General features: G+C 45.6%; 1 protein-coding gene across 3 annotated transcripts in view; it reads right to left on the bottom strand.

Annotated features, from left to right (window-relative positions):
* The window catches only part of Slc9a8 (solute carrier family 9 member A8), a 75,399-nt gene that overhangs the window by 34,581 nt on the left and 15,721 nt on the right, over positions 1-25,097 (bottom strand). For all 3 annotated transcript variants that reach the window (XM_015479460.2, XM_048810832.1, XM_048810833.1), the window contains exons 4-7: positions 11,373-11,431; positions 7,875-7,958; positions 1,614-1,715; positions 558-592 (exon numbers count right to left, since the gene is read on the bottom strand). In XM_015479460.2, the coding sequence (XP_015334946.1) occupies positions 558-592; positions 1,614-1,715; positions 7,875-7,958; positions 11,373-11,431 (280 nt within the window). The remainder of the gene's footprint in view (positions 1-557; positions 593-1,613; positions 1,716-7,874; positions 7,959-11,372; positions 11,432-25,097) is intronic.

The raw sequence follows: 25,097 nt of genomic DNA, 5'->3' as shown, positions 1-25,097 counted from the left end.
CCACCATACCCGGGCTGCTGCTTGCTAAGTGACTGAGATGATTTCTGGATAGACTCCTAGGTAGCAGCTCACTGGGTAGTGTTCCCGGGGGCAGCTGCAGAGTGACATGGACCCATGACAGGCCTACCTCAACCACCCCTCCATACCTAATCTATCAAGAAGGCAGCCTTTCATCATGGCTACTGAAAAGACAGTGATTCGTTGAAAATAATTCTTAATAATGATAAAAGGACAGCAGGGTAGCATGTGGGTGGGGGTGGGGTAGGGTGGAGGGATGGGCGGGCAGTGAACCGACCAGAGCTGGGCACCCAGAGCGGAGACTAGATGAATGTTTCCACCAGCAGTGCTCTGACTAGACACCTTCAAAAGGGATCTTCACTATAATTTTGATTCACCTCAGAGACACAAATTAATTCAGAATAGATTCTGAAGCAGAGACCATCAGCAAGTGAGGAGGGAGAGAGGAAAGAGAGAAATACCACACCCAGGAAGCAATGTGCAGAAAATTCCCCGGGCCTGAGCAGCAGTCACATGGAGCTACAGTGTGAAGGATTTACCTGTCTGTCATGTTGAGTTTAGAGATGACGTCAGCCTGTAAAATAAAACACACAAACACACAGACACAAAAAACCCCTGGAGAACAGCCAAGAAGATTAAAATGTCCATTAGTGCTTTATTACCAACTAATAAGGACATTCATCTTCAGTCCCCAAACCAATTGAAAAATAAAGAAAATTAAGTTTCAGATACGGTGTGCATCAATCAGACCATAGAAGTATGGACACAGGGTACATTTTCCAAGCCCAATTAACTGCATGCAGTTTTCTTCTCTATAGTTTATTCCTCTTTGATACTAGAAGCTGAGCAATGAAGAAAGTGGCAAGGCATACAGATTTATTCTGGTGCCCTTGAGGCAGCACTAAAGGTGAGGATCAGGTGGAAGGGGCTTTGGCTATCAAGAGAAGAAAACCCCACCACACCAAGCACAACCTGCCAGCAACCCAGTGCCTGAACCTCAACTTAACTTCTCAGCACCAGGGCAGGCAAACCTGACAATAAAGAAACAGAACTGGGGGCGTGCATGGATGCACACGGTGTCAACCTACAGGAACCTGGTCTCAATTAATGCAAATTAACCAAAGTACAGAACACCCAACCGATGCCACTGTGAAGTGGCTCAGAATGGTGGAAAATCCAGAGCACATAATTCTACAGGTGGACTGTTTAGAATTGAGCGAACAGATTCAGAATCATATTTGACTTAAAATGTAAATTTTTATTAAAAAACAACATTCAACACCAAGTCTACCTATCAGACAACATAACTGATAACTGTTAGCAAATGAAAATCATGATGGTATATACTCTGCTTCATTTTTAGATGTTTAAGACAACATTAGTTTGCAAATAAGATCAATACTTGAGAGATAATAGGAGAGATTCACTCAAGTCCAGCTTCTTGGGGGACCCTTGGAAATGTCCCCACGCTTCTGCCACATCTCCTGTGAGTTGGGATCTCCTCTAAAAATTGCAATCCCTGCCCAGGAGGTGCCCACCCTGCCTCCCACACAAGCTCCTGAATCTTCAAAGGCTTTCAAAGATGTTTTTCTTACCTGACCCAGAAAATAGATTCCTCCACCTACTACAAAAGCAGAGATCGCTGTACCAAAAACAGCAAACAGAGTGATGGAACCAATATTCTGAAAGAAGTTACCCTGTGTGAAAGAGCAGAGAGCAGAGAAACGGTCAGAGGGCTGGCCTGCCGGGGAGGGTGGCCCTCTCTGGAGCTCCACTCTCAGGGAACCATCGCCTGCCCTGTATGGCAGGCTGGGAACCAGAGTCCTCCATACCCACGTCGGCATCCCCATGCCGTTCATGTCTCCCTGTGCCCCCCTCCTTGAATCACCTCTCACCCAGACCCCAGCTTCTTACAGCCCTCGCCAGCACTCTCTGAGCACTTCCAGAACGATCTCTGCCAAAGACAAATCTGATGGTGCTACCTGCACCCGACTCCCTCTGCTCCAGATGCAAATCCCAACCCTATCGGCCCAACCCCTGGTAAAGCCTCTGACCCCATCTGGCACCATGCTGTCCTTTGTTCTCTGGGTTCTGGTCCACATGGATGTCCTGCTACCTCTCATCACCCTAAGACCTCAGTGCACCTCCACTCCTCCTGAGCAAAGCCTTCCCTGCGCCTCAGCCAGCTCCCAGCTGGGCTCCTAGTCTATGTTTTGGGTGCACAATGGCCCTCTCCTGGTGGCGCTGACCTGGCTGCAGTTTTATAGTTATTTATATAACTATTCGATGTCTGACTTCCTCATAAGGCTGTGTGCTCAATGGGGACAATGACATTCGCTTTGCACACACAGTGACTGACACATTGCCTGTCAGATGTCACTTGGTACTGAAGGAACCAACTGTGTCCCATGTCTGATCAAGCAAGTCCAAACGCATATAATTATAATTTTAATTTAAGAAAAGGTGCACTACTAGGCTGGGGATATAGCTCAGTTGGTAGAGGGCTTACTCGCATGCACAAGGCCCTGGGTTTGATCCCCAGCAACACACACACACACACACACACACACACACACACAGTACGCTCTTATAAAGAATGCCAAGATAACAGGTTATCTTACTGTCCAGTTCTCTTCAATAATTTTGTCTCACTATTGGTATCATCTCAAATATGACAGATAAAATATATTTACATCTATCCTTCCCAACATTCAAGATAAAATATTTCATCCCAAGTAGCAAAGTGACATCTTTCAAATCTCCACAGAATGAAGAGATGAGGCTGTGGAATAGAATCCTATGGACCCGACCCAGGGGGCCTGATGACTCTTGACTCCTGGTGTGGGGAAGATGTCCTCTTTTTTTTTTTTTTGAGAGAGAGAGAGAATTGTTTTAATATTTATTTTTTAGTTTTCGGTGGACACAACATCTTCATTTTATTTTTATGTGGTGCTGAGGATCGAACCTAGCGCCCCGCACTTGCCAGGTGAGTGCACTACCATTTGAGCCACATCCCCAGCCCCAAAGATGCCCTCTTTTGCTCAGAAACTGTCACACTATGGACACCAGGAGCTGCTATGTCAAAGTCACTCTAAGAGTGTCCTCAGCTTGATGCTGATTGACCACCGAGCCCCTCTCTTTGAGGAAGCTGCTTGGCAACTTCGTTCTGGCTGCCCACACCGCTCACTGGGTCTGTGTTTGGCAAATCAATCTCGGGTACACAAAGAGGTTCTTTTTTTTTTTTTTAATATTTATTTTTTAGTTTTCGGCAGACACAACATCTTTCTTTGTATGTGGTGCTGAAGATCGAACCCGGGCCACACACATGCCAGGCGAGCGCGCTACCGCTTGAGCCACATCCCCAGCCCCCACAAAGAGTTTTAAAATAGCTCAATGAGAACACAATGTTGAGTTCTGTTTCTAAACAAAGGACTTTTATCTGTGAGTCTTTGTAAATGGCTGGGGATGTAGCTCAGTTGGTAGAGTGCTCGCCTCATATGCACAGGCCCTGGGTTCAACCTATACACACACACACACACACACACACACAAAAAAAAAAAAAAGAATAGTAATCACTCCTGCTCTGTTCACAGGGATCTAATTCTGATATGATTTATATAATTGGTTAATATTAACCTAGATATTAAAATTGTCCTAATTCAAGCTACTCTGCCAGAAGAACTTCCCTATGCTACACAGCAAATTTGTCTATTTCTCTGACATAATTAACATTACGTGACATTTACAATTTAAAGAACCAGTAGGAGTTGGTGTGTAACTCAGTGGTGGGGTGCCTGCCTAGAATACATGAGGCATTGGGTTCAGTTCTCAGCACCGCATAAAAATAAACAAATAAAACAAAACAAAGGTATTGTGCCCATCTACCAAAAAAAAAAAAAAAAACCAGTAGCTGCTTACTTCACACACTGCTGCTGACAGTCTTACTGAAATGTGTATTCTAAGTCAAATTTAAATTAGCAAATGCAGCAATATTAAATAAAACATTCAAAGTCAACTTCCTATCTTCTCAGGGGGAAGGTGGAAGTGGACAAGTCTCTGAATTGATATTTCCTGCTCACATCAGACTGTCCCATCCCTCCCTCCCTCCCTCCCTTCCTCCCTTCCTTCCTTCTCTTTTCCTTGCGGTTACCAGATACTACACGAGTCACACCAGNGATGACCACGGAAGTTGAACATGGTTCCAGATTTCATTTTTAAAGCTAGTATTTTTCTGCTCTACTGAAATTTCAACTTTCTTTTCCCCTTGGTATCAGGGATTAAACCCAGGAATACTTAACCACGGAGTCACATCCCAGCATTTTTTATTCTTTATTTCGAGAAAGGTCTCACTAAGTTGCTTATGACCTTGTGAAGTGGCGGAGGCTGGCCTTGATTTGATCCTCCAAACCATCTCCCTCAAGTCAGTGTGAGCACTGGGACCAGCCACAGAAAACAGACATACTATAAAATCAAGTAAATAAAAAACAGGAATGTTTTTCTAAAAAACTATTATTTTCCTCAAATTTTAAACAAGCCTGTCTCCTCTCCCTCAAAAAAGAACTAGAAAATAAAAATTGTACATACTCTAATATTCAAAATGTCATGTTTTAAATTCAAAACGAGACCAATTTCTTCAGCATTTAATATATATATTTTGTTGTAAATGGACAAATACCTTTACTTTGTTTTTATTTACTGTTATGTGGTACCAAGGATGGAACCCAGGGCCCTGCACGTGCTAGGCAAGCGTTCTACCACTGAACCATAACCTCAGCCCCTCCTCAGCATTATTTTTTTTAAAGTATTTTTTAGTTGTTGATGGACATTCATTTATTTATTTATATGTGGTACGGAGGATTGAACCGAGTGCCTAAGATGCTAGGCAAGCGCTCTACCACTGAGCTATAGCCCCAACCCTCTTCAGCATTATTTTGAAATATTTTCATAATCTGCTTACAGTTCTTTTAAGATTTGTTTACAAAATGAAGGAGTGAAGAGATGTTGAATTTGATTTCTTTTTGCTTGTTTTTTAAAAAATAATTATCTAATGTTAATAATGTCTGAAGGGGCTGGGGATGTGGCTCAAGCGGTAGTACGCTCGCCTGGCATGCGTGCGGCCCGGGTTCAATCCTCAGCACCACATACAAACAAAGATGTTGTGTCCACCGAAAACTAAAAAAAAAAATAAATAAATATTAAAATTCTCTCTCTCCTTTTTTTTAAAAAAATAATAATACTGTCTGAAGACTTGGAAGTATTTTTTACACTAAACTTCCTTTTAATTTTTTCTTTGGATGAATGGGATTTTAAAAAATTCTGAACTGAATGTCTTAGGATATATTAGGTGGAAAATTCAAGATTTTATATATACGATATGTGATATGTGATATATGATATATATATATATTTTTTTTTTTTTTCACTCGAAACTCTCTTAATAAATCTAACTCTTAAGGGGCTGGGGCTCAGTGGTAGAATGCCTGCCTTGCCATGTGAGGCACTGGGTTCGATCCTCAGCAACACATAAAAAAAAAAAAATAAAGATATTGTGTCCAGGGCGGGGGATGTGGCTCCAGCGGTAGCGCGCTCGCCTGGCATGCGAGCGGCCTGGGTTCGATCCTCAGCACCACATACAAACAAAGATGTTGTGTCTGCCGAAAACTAAAAAATAAATATTAAAAAAAAAAAAAAGATATTGTGTCCATCTACAACTAAAAAAAAAAGTTTAAAAAATCTCTTTAAGTTTAATAAGTCATTATTATTCCTGGTAATGATATAAACATCATTAATATGAGGAAATAACATTATCAATATCAAGAAGCAGCAGCAGTCTACTTAATGTGGGGGCAGTAATTCGCCCACATCCTTTCATGGAATGTACATCTCAAAGCCATATGGAAGAGGGTTTTGGTTTGGGGATGGGGGTTGTTTTAATTTCTACGTCCTAACAAGAAATCCGTAGGAGGCAGCACAAGAGCAGAGCTGCATCTCTGGCTCCCTCCTCCCCCCCAGGGTTGGTCTAGCTAGCCCTGGTCCATCCAGCCTTCAGTTTGTTATCACATTCACAAAATACCTACAGCATTACAAATACTTCAAGCTGAATCAACTTATTTTAAAACTTAAATGCCTCTATATTTAAGGAAAACTCAAAGGAAGAAAAATCCAGCCGTATACAAACAGATTTTTAAAAAGAAGACAAGAAAGTGTTGCACCGGGCATCAGAGGGCAGACAGCAGCAAGGCCAGGAAGCAGAGCCCGGGCAGGGGTGGTGCTGCTGGTCTCCAAACACAGAATGGGCAACACATCTGCAGGAGGCGCAGCTGGAAGCCATGGGGAAGGACAGGCCTCCAGCCAGTCAGGAGAGGGACCAGGGAGGGGGGGAGTGGGGTAAGGGACTTGTCAACTGGGGGTGGAGGCCCACAGAGGGGCACTAAGAGGAGAGACAGGAAAGATGGGCCTGAGAAAGGAAAAAGGTCCCACAAGGTGAGAAGCCACAGGCCTGGGTACATGTTCCTCATCCCAGAACACAGTCTGTCCTCATAACATGTGTTACTCTGTGTCCAACAAGAAGAATCCAAAGTAACTGTCCAGGCGGGGGCTGTGGCTCAGTGGCAGAGCGCTTGCCTTGCACACGGGAGGCACTGGGTTTGATCCTCAGCACCACATAAAATAAACAAAATAAAGATGTATACTTTTATATAAATACATGTATATAAAATAACTGTCCCTGTGCCACTTAAAATCACTTTGGAACACGCCTATAATCCCAGCGGCTTGGGAGGCTGAGGCAAGAGGATCACAAGTTCAAAGCCAGCCTCAGGAACTTAGCAAGGCCCTGTCTGATCATCTTCCTGGGCAAAGTACCCCCCGTGGAAACACTAGCTCAACAGGCCACTCTACCTGAAACTTCAGAGCAGCCAATTAAGATCACGTCCGCTCTTCTCTGGCTTCCCTGGGGCAACTATAGGGTCAGGGAGCCACCACTGCTAAAATTAACCCCCAAGCTCTTTTGAAGATGCACCTGAGGATACTGTTATGTCACCTGAACATGCACAACAGAGCCAGATTTTATTCTTTTGCTACTCACAATAAAACAATCTCTTCCAATGTCAGTATCAGAGAAGGTTGAGTCTCCACAATTGTCACTGAGCATTGGGTTTCAATATTTACCCAACTAGCAGTTGTTTTTGAAGAATGTTTGGAAGAACAAGGGGTAATTTTATAGCTATAATTTTCCTTGAATTTTGTTACAATTGTTAGAACAAAGCAAGAGTCATCTTTCCATTTGAGAGAAGAGGAATCTGAAAGAGAGGCCATGGAAGTCACCTATGATCTCTCAGTTACTGAGTGACAGAGCTGGGATTCAAGCCCAGGCAAAAGAAATCACAATGCACTACAGATCTAGGGAGCCTGGATGGGTGCTAATATAGAGGTAAAATAGCCATTGGTATATTATAAGCACCTGATAAAGGTTAGGTATATGACAACACTGTGATATATGTATTACACATATAGCTCATTTAAATCTCACCATACCTATATAGTAGGAATTACTATTTTCTTTTTTTTTTTTAAGATATTTTTTAGTTGTTGATGGATCTTTATTTTTTATTAAACCTATTTGGATATGGTGCTGAGAATCGAACCCAGTGCCTCAGGCATGCTAGGCAAACACTTTACCAATGAGCCACAACCCCAGCCCCAATATTTTCTCTTGATAGCTGAAAATACCAAGAGTCAGGAAGTTGAATGGCTTTGTTAAGGTAACAGTCAGCAAGTGGCAAGCTTTTCAGGAACTGGCCCCAGAGAGAAAAGTTGCGTCCAGATACCAGCAGCTAATGCAGGTCAGGTCTCACCTTGTGCAAGGAGTATCCAGACTCAAAGATGATAGGCGGCAGCAGGAGGAGGAAAAACATATTAGGTCGAAACATTTCTTCTTCCTAAAAATATAAAAAGAGATTTGTATAACCAAGAAATCCATTCTTCTCCCAGGGTCTGGCAGAGGGGAGATGTCTGAGGTTTGAGTGTACTGCCTGATGCTAAAACCAAGCTGAAGGAGAGACCGAAAGTAAATTAGTCATCTGCATTCTCAAATGTAGGACAAGCAATTGTAAAGGGTGCCCAGCAAAAGAAACAGCACAATGAACTGCTACCAAACACTTACTGGTGTGCTAAGCTTACTCCTTGGAAGGAAGGAAAATTAATTTTAATATACACAATTTAAATTCAGATAGAAAGCTTTCAAAATCGAGTGCACAAACTGGAACCTTGGGAACAGGGCGGCAGTGGGCCTGAGAAGCCCGCTCGGGAGGGCCAGCCCGCAACATGGCGGCAGCTAGGCCTACTCCCACCACAAGCACCTGCTCTTTTCCTGCGTCACACTGGGTGCCTGGGAGGTGGCTGTGACGCAAGCCCCTTGCCAGGCTTCCAGACTTGAATATGAAGTGCTATGGCTCCAGGATCCGTGTCTTCTGGGACATGAGGTCATAAGAATTCCATCTCTGCATTAATCTGCCTAATTTTGTTGGGATTTGGGGAAAAACAATAAACTCCAAATGGCTGCATGCGGTCCCCAGGCTACTCAATACTGCAAAACCAGGCCTCCCTCCCTCTGAATGTTTCCATGTCACAATCCCGACAGTCTGATTTCTTGTCAAAATCCTAACTCAAAAGAATGACTAACTGTATTCTTACAAATGTAGCTGCTATCATAAAGACTAAAATAACATTCAAAAAAGGCTCAAAACAGAAGCAAATGATGACTCTGAAATGCCCTACTGAGTCTGAAAATAACCCCTCTGCAGCGGTGGCACTCCTCCGGGCACACACAAAAGAAAGGGCTGCCTTCGCGGTGGCCACTAGGATCTGCGCAGTCAGGCCCTGGCAGCTCCTTCGGGAGGTTCAAAACCTAAACCCCGGGACAAAGGAGCGCGCCTTCAGGGAGCCCGCACAGCTCCCCTGCCCGTGCCCCCCACACCCCCCAGGCTGCTCTAAGCGGGAAACAGGCTGATGTAAGGACAGGCCAGAGGTAAGGGGAGAACTGAGAAGGGTTCCCGCCCTGAGGGAGGGCCCTAGTGCAGCCAAACTGCAGGAGCCAGGAAAGGACAGACACAGAAGGCCACAGGAAGACAGATGCAGAGACAGAGCTCACAGCCACAAGCCACGGGGTGCCTGGGGCCCCAGAAGGATTCCCTCCTAGAGCCTTTCCAGCAGCTTCGGGCCCCAGACTGTGAGGGACAAACCTGCAGCTCAAGCCACCCCTGTGGTAGGGAACGGGGACATGAACACCCCTCCTCAGACGGCCAGGCTCCTTCCACAATTTCTCCCTGGAAATGGTCTGAGGTGGTTTCGGGTGGCCATCGAGCAATGGTGTCAAATCCACTCCCCCACGGACAGAAGGTCAGCCCCTTGCCATTCTTTTCCAACCTCAAAAGTTTGGCCCCAACGTTTGGCATCGCCATGGCGACAGTCTCACTCTACTGGGCTGCCCCCTGGACAGAGGGAGCAGGCCTGAGCCCAGGCGTCAGCAGGCACATGTCCTACTTCACTTTTACCCCATTTATTTACAAAACAGCACTAGGGGCTGGGGTGCAGTTCAGCCACAGAGGACAGGCTTCGCTTGAGTGAGGCCCTGGGTTCCATCCCTAGCACCAAACCAAAACAAAAACCCACCTAATGTTAGTTTGTTTCCTTCCAAATAAATGCGAAAGGAGCTGGGGGGTGGTAAGGAGCTGGGGGTGGCTCTCTCCTAGCAGGAAGGAGGCCCTGGGTTCCATCCCTGGCACTGCAATAAAATAAGTTGGATACAGTATATCACCACCAGAGCAGCAGTATTCAAGTAGCCAAAAGGTGGAAAGAACCGGGACTCCACCCCCAGAGGAAGGGGTAACAGAAGTGAGAGTTATTCAGCCATAGAAAGGAATGAATTTCTAAGAGATGCAAGCACATGAATGCAGCCTGGACGCACCATGTTAACCAAAATAAGCCAGATACGGAAGGGCAGATGTTGCATGACCACATGAATACAGGGCACACAGGCTATGGGGAGGGGGACAGAGCTGTGGCTTCGAGAAGACAGTTTTTGTTTGGAATGATGAAAAAGTTCTCAAAATACATAGGGGGATGGGCATACAACACTGTGAATGTATTTAATGTCACAGAATTATCTGCTAAAAAATGGCTAAAATATAAATTTTATGCATGTTGTACCATGAAACATTTTTTTAAACTGCCAAAAATATACATAAATTAAAAAGTAAGCTGATATAAACAAAAATATCGGCCAAGGATGTAGCTCAGTGATAGAGAATTTGCCCAGCATACATGAGGCTCTGGATTTTAAAAAAAGGAAAATATTAAGCATGTGATAATACAGGCAGAAAGCAGCAGATTCAGCAGGACAGTTTACAAACAGGACTCTGTGGAAGGAAACCATCAGGCTCCTTTACTGTTCTTCTCGAACACTGCTCCCTGTGCATCCGGTTTCCAGAAGGCTGTCCGGCTTCCAACTCCAGCTCTCCACAGATGCCGGCTCCCCCAGGACGCCGCCCCACCTGTCCAGCCTAGAACTTTCCCACACACTTTCTACTCAATAAGGATGCTCAAGTTTAAGTTGAAATTCAAGTTTCAGCTGGTCCTTGTACTTCAAATGATGCTTATACCCTAATAACCACCCTGTAAACACAAGGGGATGTACATCAGCGAACTGAGGAACTATAGAATAGTGGAGAGAATACTGAATATACAGGGCACAGGGTCTGAACCAAGACTCAGTTCAGCCACTTCCTCTCTAACCCTGCCAACACTGGCCATGACCCAACCTCCTTCATGTTTAAGGAGGTGGCAATGATAATGACTGGTCAACCTAGCTTGTCAAGCGACTGTCACAAGGACCACAGGAGCTAAAGTGTATCAAGTGCTCTAAGCTCCACAGTGCTGGACAAGTACCCTTCATCACCTCATCACCCTCAGCTGGCAGAGTGCGAGCAGAACGCTCACTGTTCAGGCTTAATGCTGATTAGAAAAGGCAAATAACAACAAACTGAGAGTCAGATGGTGCGAGATTTATGCATTTTCTAAAAATTCACGTGTAAAGGAATCAACCTGAATCTTACAAAAAAAAAAAAAATGAATAGGAGCTGGGACTGAAGCTCACTGGTAGAGCACTTATCCAGCACAAGAACCTGGATTTGGTCCCCATGCCAAAAAAAAAAAAAAAGAAAAGTTCATGGAACAATATAAATAACTTCAGTGACAATCCAGTTAATAAGAAAACTAGAATAAGCATTAATGCTACTAAAAAAACAACCAGAAACTGTGATCATATTACAAAATGAACAGTTAGGCAAACTTACCTTCCAATTTGCCAGTTTTTTAAACTCTATAATTTTTATAACTGCTCCCATGAGGATACCTAGAAGAGAGAAAGTGAAGTTTAACATAAATTTAGACAGGAGAAAGACTATTCAGGCTTATAATTCTAGAGAAACTGAATATTATTCATTGTGTTTTAAATGGTTTTCATGGAGCTCAGCAAGTTTTATATCTGAAAAAATAAGAATAAAATATTGGCTGGCCATGGTGGCGCACACCTGTGATCCCAGTGACTTAGGAGGCTGAGATAGGAGGATCACAAGTTCAAGGCCAGTCCAGGCAACTTGGTGATATTGTGCCTCAAAATAAAAATAAAAAGGGCTGGGGATATATAACTCAGTGGTAAAGCACCCCTGGGTTTAACCCCCACAAGCGCCCCGCAACATACATGCACACAAAAGAGAGGAAATTAGTCTATCATTATATGAGTCACTCGAGTTTCTCACTTGCATCGCAGACAAACTAAGAAGTCTACAGGAATCTGGGGGAAGAAATTTTTGCACAAGGTACTCTGCCTGGCATGGAAGATGTAATACGTATCATTCTTCTACATACACCCACTCTATTTTTCCTTTTTTGTTGTTGTTTTTGTTTTTAGAAGCATAGAGATTTCCTCAGGGAAGCTGAGACACATTCAAGGGACAATGTAGGCCATCTCAAGAGTGAGAATGTGGGCTGGGGTTGTGGCTCAGTAGTACAGCACTGGGTTCGATCCTCAGCACCACATAAATATAAAATAAAGATATTGTGTCCATCTAAAACTAAAAAAAAATAAATATTAAAAAAAAAGAGTGAGAAGCTGCCCATATGCCCATTTTCAAGGTAAAATGGCGAAACCTTGTAAGACAAGTTTGTCCTAGCATTAAAAAAAAAAAACAAAAAAGAAACCCAAGATCACTTTCTCACAGACTCAGATGGCAGCTCTATGTTGACTATTTAGAGATGAACTCAAATGCTGAAAATAACCCAAAGTAAAAAGTTCTGTGAAATCCCTGGAAGAAAAGAGATCATTTAAGTACAGCGTGTTTCTATAAAACTGACAGGCTCGTTAATCTCTCCTAAAGCACCTACCAAAAATAATTCTCAAAGATGCACCTTGGGTTCATTTTTTTATTGCTGGATTATTCACTAGATAAACAATTCTTAACCCCACTGCTCCATCTGAATCATCATAGGGGCCTTGTGTAAAACAAAAGAAGTCCAAGCTCATGGCAGAGCGCTTGCCTAGCATGCGAGAAGCCTGGGTTCCATCCCCAGTCCCAGGGGGAAAAAGATATTTAGGCAGAACTCCAGGCCTTAACCCCCACACTCTGGTGAGGGTGACACTAGGAAGGTCTGCAGAGCATGGCCCTGGCGGCACTCTGAGGAAGACACAGAGGAAGGAGCTTCCCCAGCACCAACAGAAGGCTAAGCAGGGACACCTCACTGGGTGGAGGAACAATACCAGAACACAGACGTTTATCAAGAACAGGATCCTTATTGGCTGCAGTGGCACACGCCTATAATGCCAGCTTCTCAGGAGGCTGAGGCAGGAGGATGGCAAGTTTGAGGCTAGACAGAGTCAGACCCTGTCTCAAAATAAAAACAAAAAAGCTGGGAATGTAAACTCAGTGGCAGAGCACCGCTGGGTTAACTCTCCACTACCCAAAAAAAGAAAGGAAAAAAAAAAAGAACCTAAAGTTGGGCACAGTGCTCACACTGTTATTTGGGAGATTGAGGCAGGTGAATCCTAAGTTTGAGGCCAGCTTCAGCACCTTAGTGAGACCTGTTTCAAACTAATACATAGAAAAGATCGTGGGGCTGGGCGCGGTGGCGCACGGCTGTGATCCGAGTGGCTTAGAATTGTCTCAGCAACTGTGAGGCACTAAGCAACTCAGTGAGACCCTGTGTCTAAACAAAATACAAAAAAGGGCTGGGGATCTGGCTCAGTGGTTGAGTGCCCCCGAGTTCAAACTCCAGCACCAAAAAAAGAAAAGGCTGTGGGGGGAGCTCAGTGTTAAAGCACCCTGGGAACAAGCCCCAGTAACAAAGCCCAAACCAAACCAAACAAAATGAACAAGAAAAAGAAAAGGACCCTCCCTGGCAAAACAGCATGTGTGCCCTCATGTGCACGTGTGGGGGGTGAAGACAGGAGGTAGGTTCATTTTAATTTCAGAAACTTCTACACTATTTGAGTTGCTATGCAGTAGTAGACTAATGATAGGGGGTGGGGACGTTGACCAGTGGCAGAGCGCTTACAGAGCATGTGTGAGGTCCGGGGCCACCCTCAGCACAGAACACAGCTCTAAAGGGAGTCAGTGACACAGCAGCCAGCACACTCCCCGCCAGAGTGGCCAGCCAGCAGCCCAGAGGCTCTTTCTTCTTATGTTTTCAAGCAGTAAACCATTTATTTCCGGGTGTTTTAAAACACGTCGTTATGACTACCACATAAAATGTTATAATCATATCCCACCCCAGCTTAGTTCATCTTCTAATGCAAGATAAAGCCATCTCGGTAAGTCTTGGGGACTGTACCACCACCCCCTGTGCTCTCTCAGACATATGCCTGTATACATCTATGCATATGTATGTATGTGTGTGTGTGTGTGTGTGTGTATTTAAAGGACTGAGGATGTAGTTCAGTGGTAGAGCCCTTGCTTACCATGCAAGTCTTGAGTTCAATCCCCAGTACCACACAACCCCCGCCAAAAAAAAAAGAGAAACAGACAGACAGACAGAAGTGCTATAGAGCTCCAGGAGACCAGAAATTGCAGAGAATGATGGTAGAAGAACTTACATTGTCTATATTTAAGCACACAGAACCCATACATTCTTGTGTGTATATGCATGTACAGAAACAGCACACCTGGGTACACTGATATAAAATGTATGGTACTGTATTATGTTGCTACTTGGATCATCACATATAGAGCCACCTCATTCCTTTTAACTGCTCTATGGAGTAGCATAAAAATGCCACAGTATAATCTATATTTGGCCACACATAAATGGCCAAAAAACACGTGTCAAGATGCTCAACATCATAAGTCACACCCACGAGGATGACTATACTGAAACAGTAAAAAATAACAACATTGGCAAGATTAGAGGCACTGAAACCCTCACATATGACTGATGGAAACAGAAAACTGCTAGGGAAGAGAGTTTGGCAATTCCTCAAAAAATTAAGTAGAGCTACCAAACGACCCAGCCATTCCCCCTAAGAGAACTGAAAATATATGTTCATATAAAAGCTCGTACATGGAGGACTGGGGTTGGGGCTCTGCGGTAGAGCGCTCGCCTTGCACGTGCGAGACCCTGGGTTTGATCCTCAGCACCACATAAAAATAAATAAGTGAAATAAAGGTATTGTGTTAAAAAGTAAATATTAAAAAAAAAACAAGCTCGTACATGGATGTTCACGACCAAATTATCTTAATATTCAGAAGGTGGGAAACCCCCACACCCATCCACTAATAAAAGGACAGACAGAAAGTGGTGTGTCCATACAAGGGAATGTCACTCAGCGGCAGAAGGGAAGGGCGCACTGACAGGCGCTGCAGTAGGGAGGGATCTTGAAGATGTAAGTGAAAGAAGTCAGAAACCAAAGGCCCCACGTTTACTGTTCCATTTACAAGAAATGTCCAGAACAGGGAAATCTGTAGGACAGAAATCCTTGCCTGGATCTGGGGAGGAGGATTTGGGGGATGATAGCTAAAGGGTACATGGAGCTCTTTCTTGGGGTGATAAAAATGTTCTAAAACTGACTGTGGGGATGGTTGCACAATTCAATGAATATACTAAAAACTACGGAACCGTACATTTAAACCAGGCAAATCGTGTTATATGAATTGTATCTCAATAAAGCTGCTGCAAGTGTGGGGGCTGTGTCTCAGAGGTAGAGTGCTTACCTAGCATGAGCAAGGCCCTGAGCTTGACAGTTTGTTGACAAGTATTGAAGAAAAAAAAAAAAATTAAAGCTGTTACAAAAAAAAAAAAAAATCACAGATTATATAATTGCACTGATATGAAATGTCCAAGCAGGGCATGGTGGCACATGCCCATAACCTCAGCAACACAGGAAGCTCAGGCAAGATCCCATGTTCAAGGCCAGCCCCAGTAACTTAGTGTGACCCTCAGCAACTTAGATGTAGCTCAGTGATAAAGTGCCCTGGATTCAATCCCCAGTAACAAAGGTGGTAAAAAAATAAAACAAGGGAAAAGTCCAGTACAGGTCAGTTCATGGAGCCAGAGGGCAGATTAGTGGTTTCTAGGGACTGTAAGAAGGGGATGTGGGCATGGGGTTTCTTTTTGGGGTGATGAAAATGTTCTAGAATAGAGGGGATAGCTGCAAAACCCTGTGAATATACTGAAAAGCACTGGATTGTCACTTTGAAGTGACAAAGTTTACGTACGACATGTGAATAGTACTTCATTTGTCTCCAACTGCTGCTGTCAACGAGGGTGCTGCAATGAATGTTCCTACCTGCCACTTTGTCTGAAAGAGTGTCCCTAAGGCTGATCCCGAGACTAAGAAGGGCTAGATTATAAAACACAAGCACTTTTATCTCTGAAACTGTTGCCAAATTATCCTCCAAAGTGGCTGTGCCAACTTACACCTCTGCATGAGAGACTCCACGTCTTCACCAGGGTGGATATGAATAACCAGCAGACACTGACATTTCTGCCAACGTGATGGGCAAGAATTATACTTCAATGTTTTAATTTGTATTGCATTCAGCAATGATTCCTGATGACCACGGAAGTTGAACATGGTTCCAGATTTCATTTTTAAAGCTAGTATTTTTCTGCTCTACTGAAATTTCAACTTTCTTTTCCCCTTTTAGGTGCATGCCAAATTTTAATGACAATTAGTGCTTTCCTAGGTGCATACAAAGCAGTTCCACCTGAGAAGTCACTCTACTGCCTGTGCCTGTGTCTATGTTATTGCCTATGAGGGGCTGGGAAACTTTACAAAATATAATGTGAATATATTTTGTGAGTATATTTTATGAATAACAATAGCTGATCACCAGAGAAATCCTTTTGAGATTGATCCCAGGACTAAATTACAGTGCAGTATTAAGTCGGCAAACCTCTACTTTATGTCTTGAGGCTGAGGGTCAAAGTTAACTCAGCCTAGTCTACAGAGAGAATATACCCTGATACAGTTTTATATATTCCTACCAGTAAGTACAATTTAAGCATGCATGGCTACAGATTTTTATTACTTTATGCAAGTGCTACTGTACTAATTGTTTCCAATGTTTGTTGCTGTTGTTTTTTGAGAGGGGTCTCGGCTGTGTTGCCCACACTGGCTTCAAACTCCTGGACTCAAGGGAGCTTCCTGAGCACTGGAACTACAGGTGCATGCCACCATGCCTGGCTTCTATTTGTTTCTGTAGTACTGGGGACTGATCCCAGGGGCATTCTGCCTCCAAGTTACATTTCCAGTACTTTTTTTCCCTTTACATCTTATTTTGAGGCACAGTCTCACTAACTTGCTGAGGCTGGCCTGGAATTTGTGATCCTCCTGCCTCAGCCTCCCAAGTTGCAAGGATTACAGGTTAGTTGTTATGCGATGGGGTCTTGTTATGTTGTCCAGGTCAGTCTCCAACTCTGGGCTCAGTGATGCTCCTACCTCAACCTCCTGAGTTGCTGGGTCTACAGCAACTTAGCCACTGAGCCCGATTCTCTAATACATTTTAAAATATATGCACACAAAACCAGAAATTATAAAAGAGTGCGATTAAAAATAAACAGAAACCCAAGTTCTCACATTTTCTTTTTGGCTTTTCATGCCCACATCTCATCAGGACAGCATAGACTCATTCAAAGCACAGAAGCAGCTAATGGTTATTTGTTGAGCTCCTTCTCCCAGGATCTGTCACTTTAAATTAGTTTTAATCCTCAAGAGATGCTGTAGGGAGCAAAGCTCAGAGTTTAAGTAGCTCGTCTGAAGGCTCAGGGCCAGCAAGCCTCGCCAGTCTGCTGGCTCCAAGTATATTCTACCTCCACAAGATGCGAAGACAGGCAGACTGGCTGCCGCCCATCCACATGGTCACTATGAACGGCATGGCCACTAAGAACTGCGACAGCGATTCTCTCCCCCAGAGTGCACTGCTGGGCTACGATTACCACTGTAAAACATGAGTATCCCTGGTCATGAAGGCCACGGAAAAAATACTGAAAATGCATTAATAATCAGGTTGCCAAACAGTATGCACAGTATGGTCCTAGTTCTTAAAATATACACACATCTATTTATTTGTGCTGTGCTAAAAATACACAAGCACACCCACATCCACACTGTGCAGGTGCCATGCTTATATGTAAAGCCCATTTTTTAGCTCATTCTCACAACTAGCCTACAAGGTAATAAAACCATATAACAAAAAATGATAATAATTTGTTATAGCTTGGATGTGAGGTGTCTCCCCAAAACTCATGTGAGACAGTGCAAGAGGGTTCAGAGGAGAAATGATTGGGTGGTGAGAGCCTTAACCCAATCAAAGGATTAATCTCCTGAAGGGATTAACTGAGTGGTGGCTGGAGGCAGGTGCTGTGTGGCTGGAGGAGGCGAGGCCTGTGGGGAGCCGGTGGCTTCGGGGTCTATATTTGTATTTGGCAAGTGGAGTCTCTCTCTGCTTTCTGATCACCAGCGAGCTGCTTCCCTCTGCCACACTCTCCCACCGTGATGTTCAGCCTCACCTTGAGCCCCGGGGAGTAGAGCCAGCTGCCCATGGACTGAGACCTCTGAAACCATGAGCCCCCAAACAAGCTTTTCCTTCCCTACAATTGTTCTGGTCATATCTTTTAGTCACAGCAATAAAAAAGCTGACTAAAACAATAATATTAATATTAATTATTTTTATTTGATTATTTGTTACAAAACTAAAAAGGTACAAAGGAGTATAAAAGGTACACAGTGAAGACATGAGTCTCCCTCCCTCCTCCATTCCCTTTTCTCCTTTCCAGTGTTAAGATTTCTTGATAATTCTACATTTTTTCTTAGTGTCTGCACATTTATAGTCTCATCTATATACATGCATGAACATGTCAAGTTTTCAAGACAAATGATATTTAATATTCACATTCTTATCTACTTATTTATTTGGCTGTATTAGGCACTGAGCTCCATCCCAGCCCCACCCCCCTTTTGTTGAGACAGGCTCTCACTAAGTTGCCCAGCCTGTCCTCAACCTTGCGATCCTCCTGTCTCAGCCTCGAAAGTAGATGAGATTACAAGCGTGTACCACCAGCCTGGCTCACTCTGACTTTTAACCTTAACGCGTACCTTGGCAACCACTCCACAGCAGCACATACGGGCCCTTCCCCACGGCACTGCACCATCCCAGCTGTCGGGAGTGGTGGCTGCTAAGTGCTCCCACCTGTACCTTGCAGAACACTGCCCCTAGCTGTGGGCAGGCCCCATGTGCGAGTTGCACGTGCCCCACCTAGTTAGTAGCCAGTGGGGTACAGAAGCCTGGACCTCTTGCTTTAAAGAGGGACAACCCTGGCTGTGCTCCTGCCCCTGCCCACCCCCACTCAGGCTAGTCACCTGAAGCCATGTCTGTTTGACTCTCCCTCCTCACAGAATTATTCCTCAGGGAAGCCCTCTCACAAAGTACCTGTCCCCAGCCACGTCTCAGACTTTGCTTCTAAGAGAGCTGGTACCACGGATGGAATGGTCGCAGGAAGCCCACTTGAAGGATGTGGATCCTGGAGTTGGGTGTCACTCAGCAACTTAGTGCAACAAGGACCCTGTCACTGGTGGTAGGTGGGCTGACACCCCTCACGTGGGTGGCAGTGCAGGTGCTAAGACTCACACCTGTGTTGGCTGGGTCAGGGACTGTGGAGGGAGATACCCGGGTCCTGCGGTCTTCTGGCGTGGGAGAGATTCCAGGAGACTGTGGTTGGTGCTTTAAAAAGAGGAAATGACCGGGCCAGGAAGCAAGGGCTTCCTGGTAGCACTGGAGACGCTCATCTCCTGCACCTGGAGGGCTTAGAGAGCCGGACAGGGCGGAGGACTTGAGCAGAAGAGCACGTAGCTTCCAAGGAAGCTGACTCAACCAGGCAAGTCTGCGTTTCTCCCCCCAGGGGGGAAAAGTGGGCTCTGAGCCTTGGGGCAGGGGTGCTTGGGGAGAGACACACAAGCACCTGTAACTAGGACCCATGGTTCCCATGGACCCTCTCAGCCTGCCCACACAGCCCCGTCTCCTTGTGGGAATAAAGGCACCCGAGGCTGTCTCAAGACTACACGGACACCCCAAATGAGGCAAGTTCCTTACAGGACAAGGAAAAGCCAGGCACAGTGGTGCACGCCTGTAATCCCAGCAGCTTGGGAGGCTGAGGCAGGAGGATCACGAGTTCAAAGCCAGCCTCAGCAAAGCAAGGTGCTAAGCAACTCAGCAAGACCCTGTCTCTAAATAAAATATGAAAAAGAGCTGGGGATGTGGCTCAGTGGCTGAGTGCCCCCGAGTTCATTCCCCAGTACCAAAAAAAAAAAAAAAAAAAAGGGAAAAGCCCTCACTCAACCCCCAGCCTAGCCAGTCAAACCTCAGCAGTACAGGGCCTGCCACGGTGGGGGGGATTAGATACAAAAGGACCTAGGAGACCCGATTAACACTCACCAGCCCAGGAAGATCAAAGATGGGGGGAGCAATGTAAAGCAGGGTACAGGAGAGCCTGTTAATCTGGCGCCCCTGACATGATGCAGCACTACAGCAAGAGCTCCAGAAGGCGGCCCTGGTGCAGGAGGCCCCAGAATGTGGAAAGCGATGGTCCAGATGAAAGAAGGCAGAGGTACCAGAAAGGGACTGAAAGGTTCAGAGAGACTGACATGCAAGAAGGGACTCTCTGCAGATGGTAAACCCACGCGGTGACTGTGCTCCTCAGGACAAGCAGCCAGGATTGCACTGGTAAAAGGGGCACCTATGTCACTGAAAAGCCCCAGGGGCCCAGTTAACAAAATGAGGTGTGGGCCGGGTGCAGTGGGGCAAACCTGAAATCCCAGTGACTCTAGAGGCTCAGGCTGGAGGATCACAAGTTTAAGGTCAGCCTCAGCAACTTGGTGAGACTCTGACTCAAATTAAAAAACAAAATGGGGGCTGGAATATAGCCAACTATATATCTCAGTTGGTAGAGTGCTTGCCTTGCATGCACAAGACCCTGGGTTCAATCCCTGGCAACACACACACACACACACACACACACACGGCTGGGGATGTGGCTCAGTGCTGAGGCACCCCTTGATTCAATCCCCACCTGTCTCACCTGCCCACCAAAAAAAAAAGGTGCTGTTATGGCACTGGGGACAAAAGAATTCTGGAATTGCAGAGGCAAAATGACAATACTTAGCAAGCCAAGGCAAGACCCCCAGCAAGGGCAACCCGCGGAGACCTGTGGAAACCCTGGCTTAACGTAACGTGTCCCATCAGAAGGGATCAAGAAAGGAAAGTTAGAGTTCATGTCAAAATGGAAAATCACAATCCATTTCCCAATCACAGACCCGAGCCAGTTCCGAGACTAGAACCCACAGACTGAAGGAAAAAGCAGACCATAAGGAAGGACCCAAGACACCATAGCAGGTGCAAAGGGTGACGATGGTCCACCCGCACAGAGGAGCCCGGCAGCTGTGCGACACAAAGCTAGAAACCCGGAGGGGCAACGTTCACGGCTCCCACGGCTGCTAGAAATGGGAGCCAGACTGACACTGATACCAGGTGGCACCGTGGCTCCCCCAGGGGCAGGAGCAGATGATGAGGTAGGAAGTGCAGGCTGGTGCAGCCCACCCAGTGCCGGCCTCCCTGCCAACTCAGCTACTTGGCAGTTGTCTCCCAGTTCCAGGGGTGTCCTGGCAGCTGGCAGGCTCTCACATTAGTGATCGTTTGGTACTGGGGACTGAACCCAGGGTGCTCTGCCACTGAGCTACATTCTCAGCCCTTTTTACTTTGAGATAGGGTCTTACTAAGTTGCTGAGACTGACCTTGAACTTGAATCCTTTTGCCTCAGCCTCTCGAATGGCTGAGATTATAGGCATGCATTACCATGCCCCGCTCACAGTAGTTTTGTTTTTTTGGTTTTTTAAAAATATTTTTTAGTTGTCAATGGACATTTATTTTATTTATTTATATGCAGTGCTGAGAATCAACCCCAGGGCCTCACACATGCCAGGCAAGCGCTAGCATGAGCCACAGCCACAGCCCCTCACATTAGTTCTTGACCAACCAAGTAAAGGCTACTATAGCAGGAAAGGTCAAGAGAAGTGCCTAGCCCGGATCCCTAACAACTCTGCCCAAACAATACAGCACCCCAAGGAGAAGGGCAGAGATCACTGCCACCCTGAAATACTTAACACAAAAGTAGTGGTCCCTTTAGTCAACCAGTGTGGCCCCTACAAAAACTGGCAAATGCAGCAGATCAATGCAAACTGCAGCAGCTGTGCTGTGGGGCCCTGAGAAGAACCCGGAGGGTAAACCTCAAGCCTGTGGTGTTGGCTCTTGACCTGCAAAATGTGTCGTCCTTCACTCCCAACAGGAAGAAGCATCGGAGACGGCCTCAATTCCCAAAGGACAGAGGAGAGGATGCACTCATGGTCTTGCTCCAGGATTAGGCTAGTGCCTGCTTTCTGTCATTAACGTAGTTTGAAAGGCGCTGGACTACACGGACGTTCCACAGAGTGACGTGCTGGCCTGCTATACCAACGACATCCTGCTAATCTATGGGATGAGAAATTAGTAGATGCCTTCATGAGACACACATGCTTCAGAGGACAGAAAGGTCCAGGCCTGCCCATTAGAGGATTTAGGGCTCAGGGGTCTGAGGCCTGCCGTGACATTCCTTCTAAGTAAAGGACAAGAGGTTGTACCTTCTTTTTCCTAGCACTAAGAAAGGCACACAGAGCCTGGGGCCTCTTCTGGATTTAAGATAACTCCCCAAACCTGAGGAAGCCATGTTCCACTTCCTGGGTGTGCAGAAGGCTGATGGTGCCTAGTGAGCCCAGAAGAAAGGACCTGGCAGCAGGTCCCGCTGCCGTTCAGGCAGTCCTGCCACTCTGGCCACATGATCTGGCAGACCCTGTGGTCCTGAAGGTATCAGTGGGAGGAAGGGACGCCATGTGGCATCCTGGGCAAGCTCCAGGGGAAGGTGGCTGAGCACAGATCTCCAGGGTTCTGGAGCAAGGTCATGCTATTTGCAGTAGAGAATTATTTGCAGTTCAAAAAGTTGTACCTGGCATGGGGCCTGGCAGAGATAGAGCATCTGAGCAGGGACACAAATGACCATATGGTCAGAAATGTCCTTCATAAGCTGAGTTGTCAGACCTACCAAGTTACAAGCTAGCTGGGCACAGCAGTAATCCAATCGGAAGATGAGGTGTTACATTAGAGATCAGCCCTCTGCAGGTCTAGAGGACAGTGTGCTATGTGGACAGGTGGCCCATTCCACCATGTCACTTTCCACTGTTACATTGACACCCTCCTTTGCCTCCTATATACAGTGTCACTGGCAAATTCCTACAACCCCAAGCTTGGTGCAGGATGATCCAGTCAGCCCAACCAGCTTAGTGTGTACAGAGAACATGTGACAGTAGCCATGATGGCTGAGCTGGAAGGTGGACATGGGTCCAGGACAGGAGCTCCCTCCCATCAAGGCTGAGCCCACTACGGCCACACTGCAGGGAGCCTGGGCAGCCGCAGAGACTGACGCTAATCACCTGATACAGCAGCCTCCCATGAAAGGACCAGCTGGCGGCATGCAGCGACCTGAACATTAGACCCCTCTCACCTTTGGAAGGGCAGCAACTCGTCCTGACTGGCGCTGACACACAGTATGTCTTTCAACTAGCCCACAAGTGTCTGACCCACCAGTGTGGGGACCTACACAACGAGTCAAGCTAAGAGAATGACTTCATGGCAATCACCCAGAAGCTGCCAGTCGCCAAAGTGGCAAAATGACCTCCTACAGACAGAACTGAGACAAGACTGGATGTCCCATTCCATGAGGATTGGAGCCAGGATGCAATATATTCCTTAAAGGCTATCATGAGTAGTATGTCCCCAACAGTAAGCACTGATACAGTAAGCAATGGGTAGAAGTGGCCACATGCAACATCATCCCCAGTGACCCCCTTGGGAGTGGATTCCTACTGAGGCCATTTCTCACCCTGGAAGGCTAGGCTTAGTGGATCAAGAGATCCTGGCTTCCAGAGGGGGACATTCCTAGGGTTCACCCATTGAAGAGTCACAATGCTGCCTTCCTCGTCACTCTGGACTCCCTGTGCCAAGAGACCAGAAGGCCTATTAGTGGAGGACACGCTGGCAAGGATCATGAGGGGCAGATCTGCTGCTACACAGGATTATCTATGTGACACTTTAAAACCCACCGTAAAGGATTTTCCAAAAACAGTTTACATACTTGGGGCCCTTATAAAATGCTTTTGAAGTTGGGTGTGGTTGGCACACCTGTAATGCCACTGACTCAGAGGGCTCAGCCAGGAGGATTCAAAGTTGGAGGCCAGCCTGGGCAACTTTTCAAGACCCTGTCCCAAAGGACTGGGATGCAGCTCAGTGGTAGAGTGCCGCTGGGTTCAATCCCCAGTACTGGAAAAATAAGATGCCTGAACCATGTTTTGTGGCTATAATTATAGAATCAAGTTATAATGGACTAATTTTGAAAACCCATCTGTGATTCTACTACCTACTTGCAAGTAGACATCCGAGATACCCTTAAAGGCAGTCCTTGCAGGGAGGTGGGAATCAACACCTCAGGTTAGTCTGTTTGGGGGGAAAAAGGCTATTTGTATGGTTTTTAAAGTAGCTCACTTTTTTTTTAGAGAACTATAATCCTTTCTAATCTTCAGATGAGAATGTTAATGTGGTAAAAGAAAAAACAGGCTGGGCACCGTGGCGCGGGCCTATAATTCTAGCAACTCGGGAGGCTGAGGAAGGAGGATCATGAGTTTAAAGCCTCAGCAACTTAAGGAGGCCCTAAGCAATGCAGCAAGACCCTGTCTCTAAATAAAATATAAAAAGGACTGGGGATGTGGCTCAGCGGTTACGTGCCCCTGGGTTCTATCCCTGGTACGGAAAACAAAAAAGTTCAGCCCTTATATGGCAAGTGTCAGAAGACAATCCTTTAACGACCTACTTCCTCCCTTTTTTAAAGTGTGGATGACCTCACTATCTTGGCATATACTTTTACTTGAAGACCAAAGTATAAAACACAACGCATAGATGATAAAAGGCCAAGCAAGAAAGATGACCATAAAACTAGACGAGTTTTAAAATAAGACTCTAGGCAAAATCATGAAGTTGGCACCTGCAGAGCGCGCCCTAAGCTAAGACCGCGACACGGTAATGGGGCATCACAGGGATAAACTGTCACTTCTAATTCATGATGTCAGAAACACTGAGGCTCCAAGACCAGCTGACGACCCCCTCTTCTGGCATATGAAAGCCTGGAAAAGCCTTCCAGTCTAACATGGTTTTCTTGTCAATCTGACAACTGCTTAGGCCTTGGCCACTGAGACAGCTACCTGAATACCAACAGATGAATACCTGTGTCTCAAAATCAGCAGGCAGTTACCAGGGGACAACATAAGCTCCGTCAACATTACTTAGAATAATAGTTTTAAAAAGTAACAAAAGCTGTTACGGTCACATTTAGGATTCTCCTCTGATAAGTTCTTTTTTTCTTTTTTCTTTTTTTTTTTTTTTTTTTTTTTT

The sequence above is a fragment of the Marmota marmota genome, unplaced genomic scaffold (assembly GCF_001458135.2).
Source record: "Marmota marmota marmota unplaced genomic scaffold, marMar, whole genome shotgun sequence".
NCBI lineage: Eukaryota > Metazoa > Chordata > Mammalia > Rodentia > Sciuridae > Marmota > Marmota marmota.
Note: the sequence above shows the minus strand (reverse complement) of the source record. Positions and strands in the feature narration are given on the sequence as shown.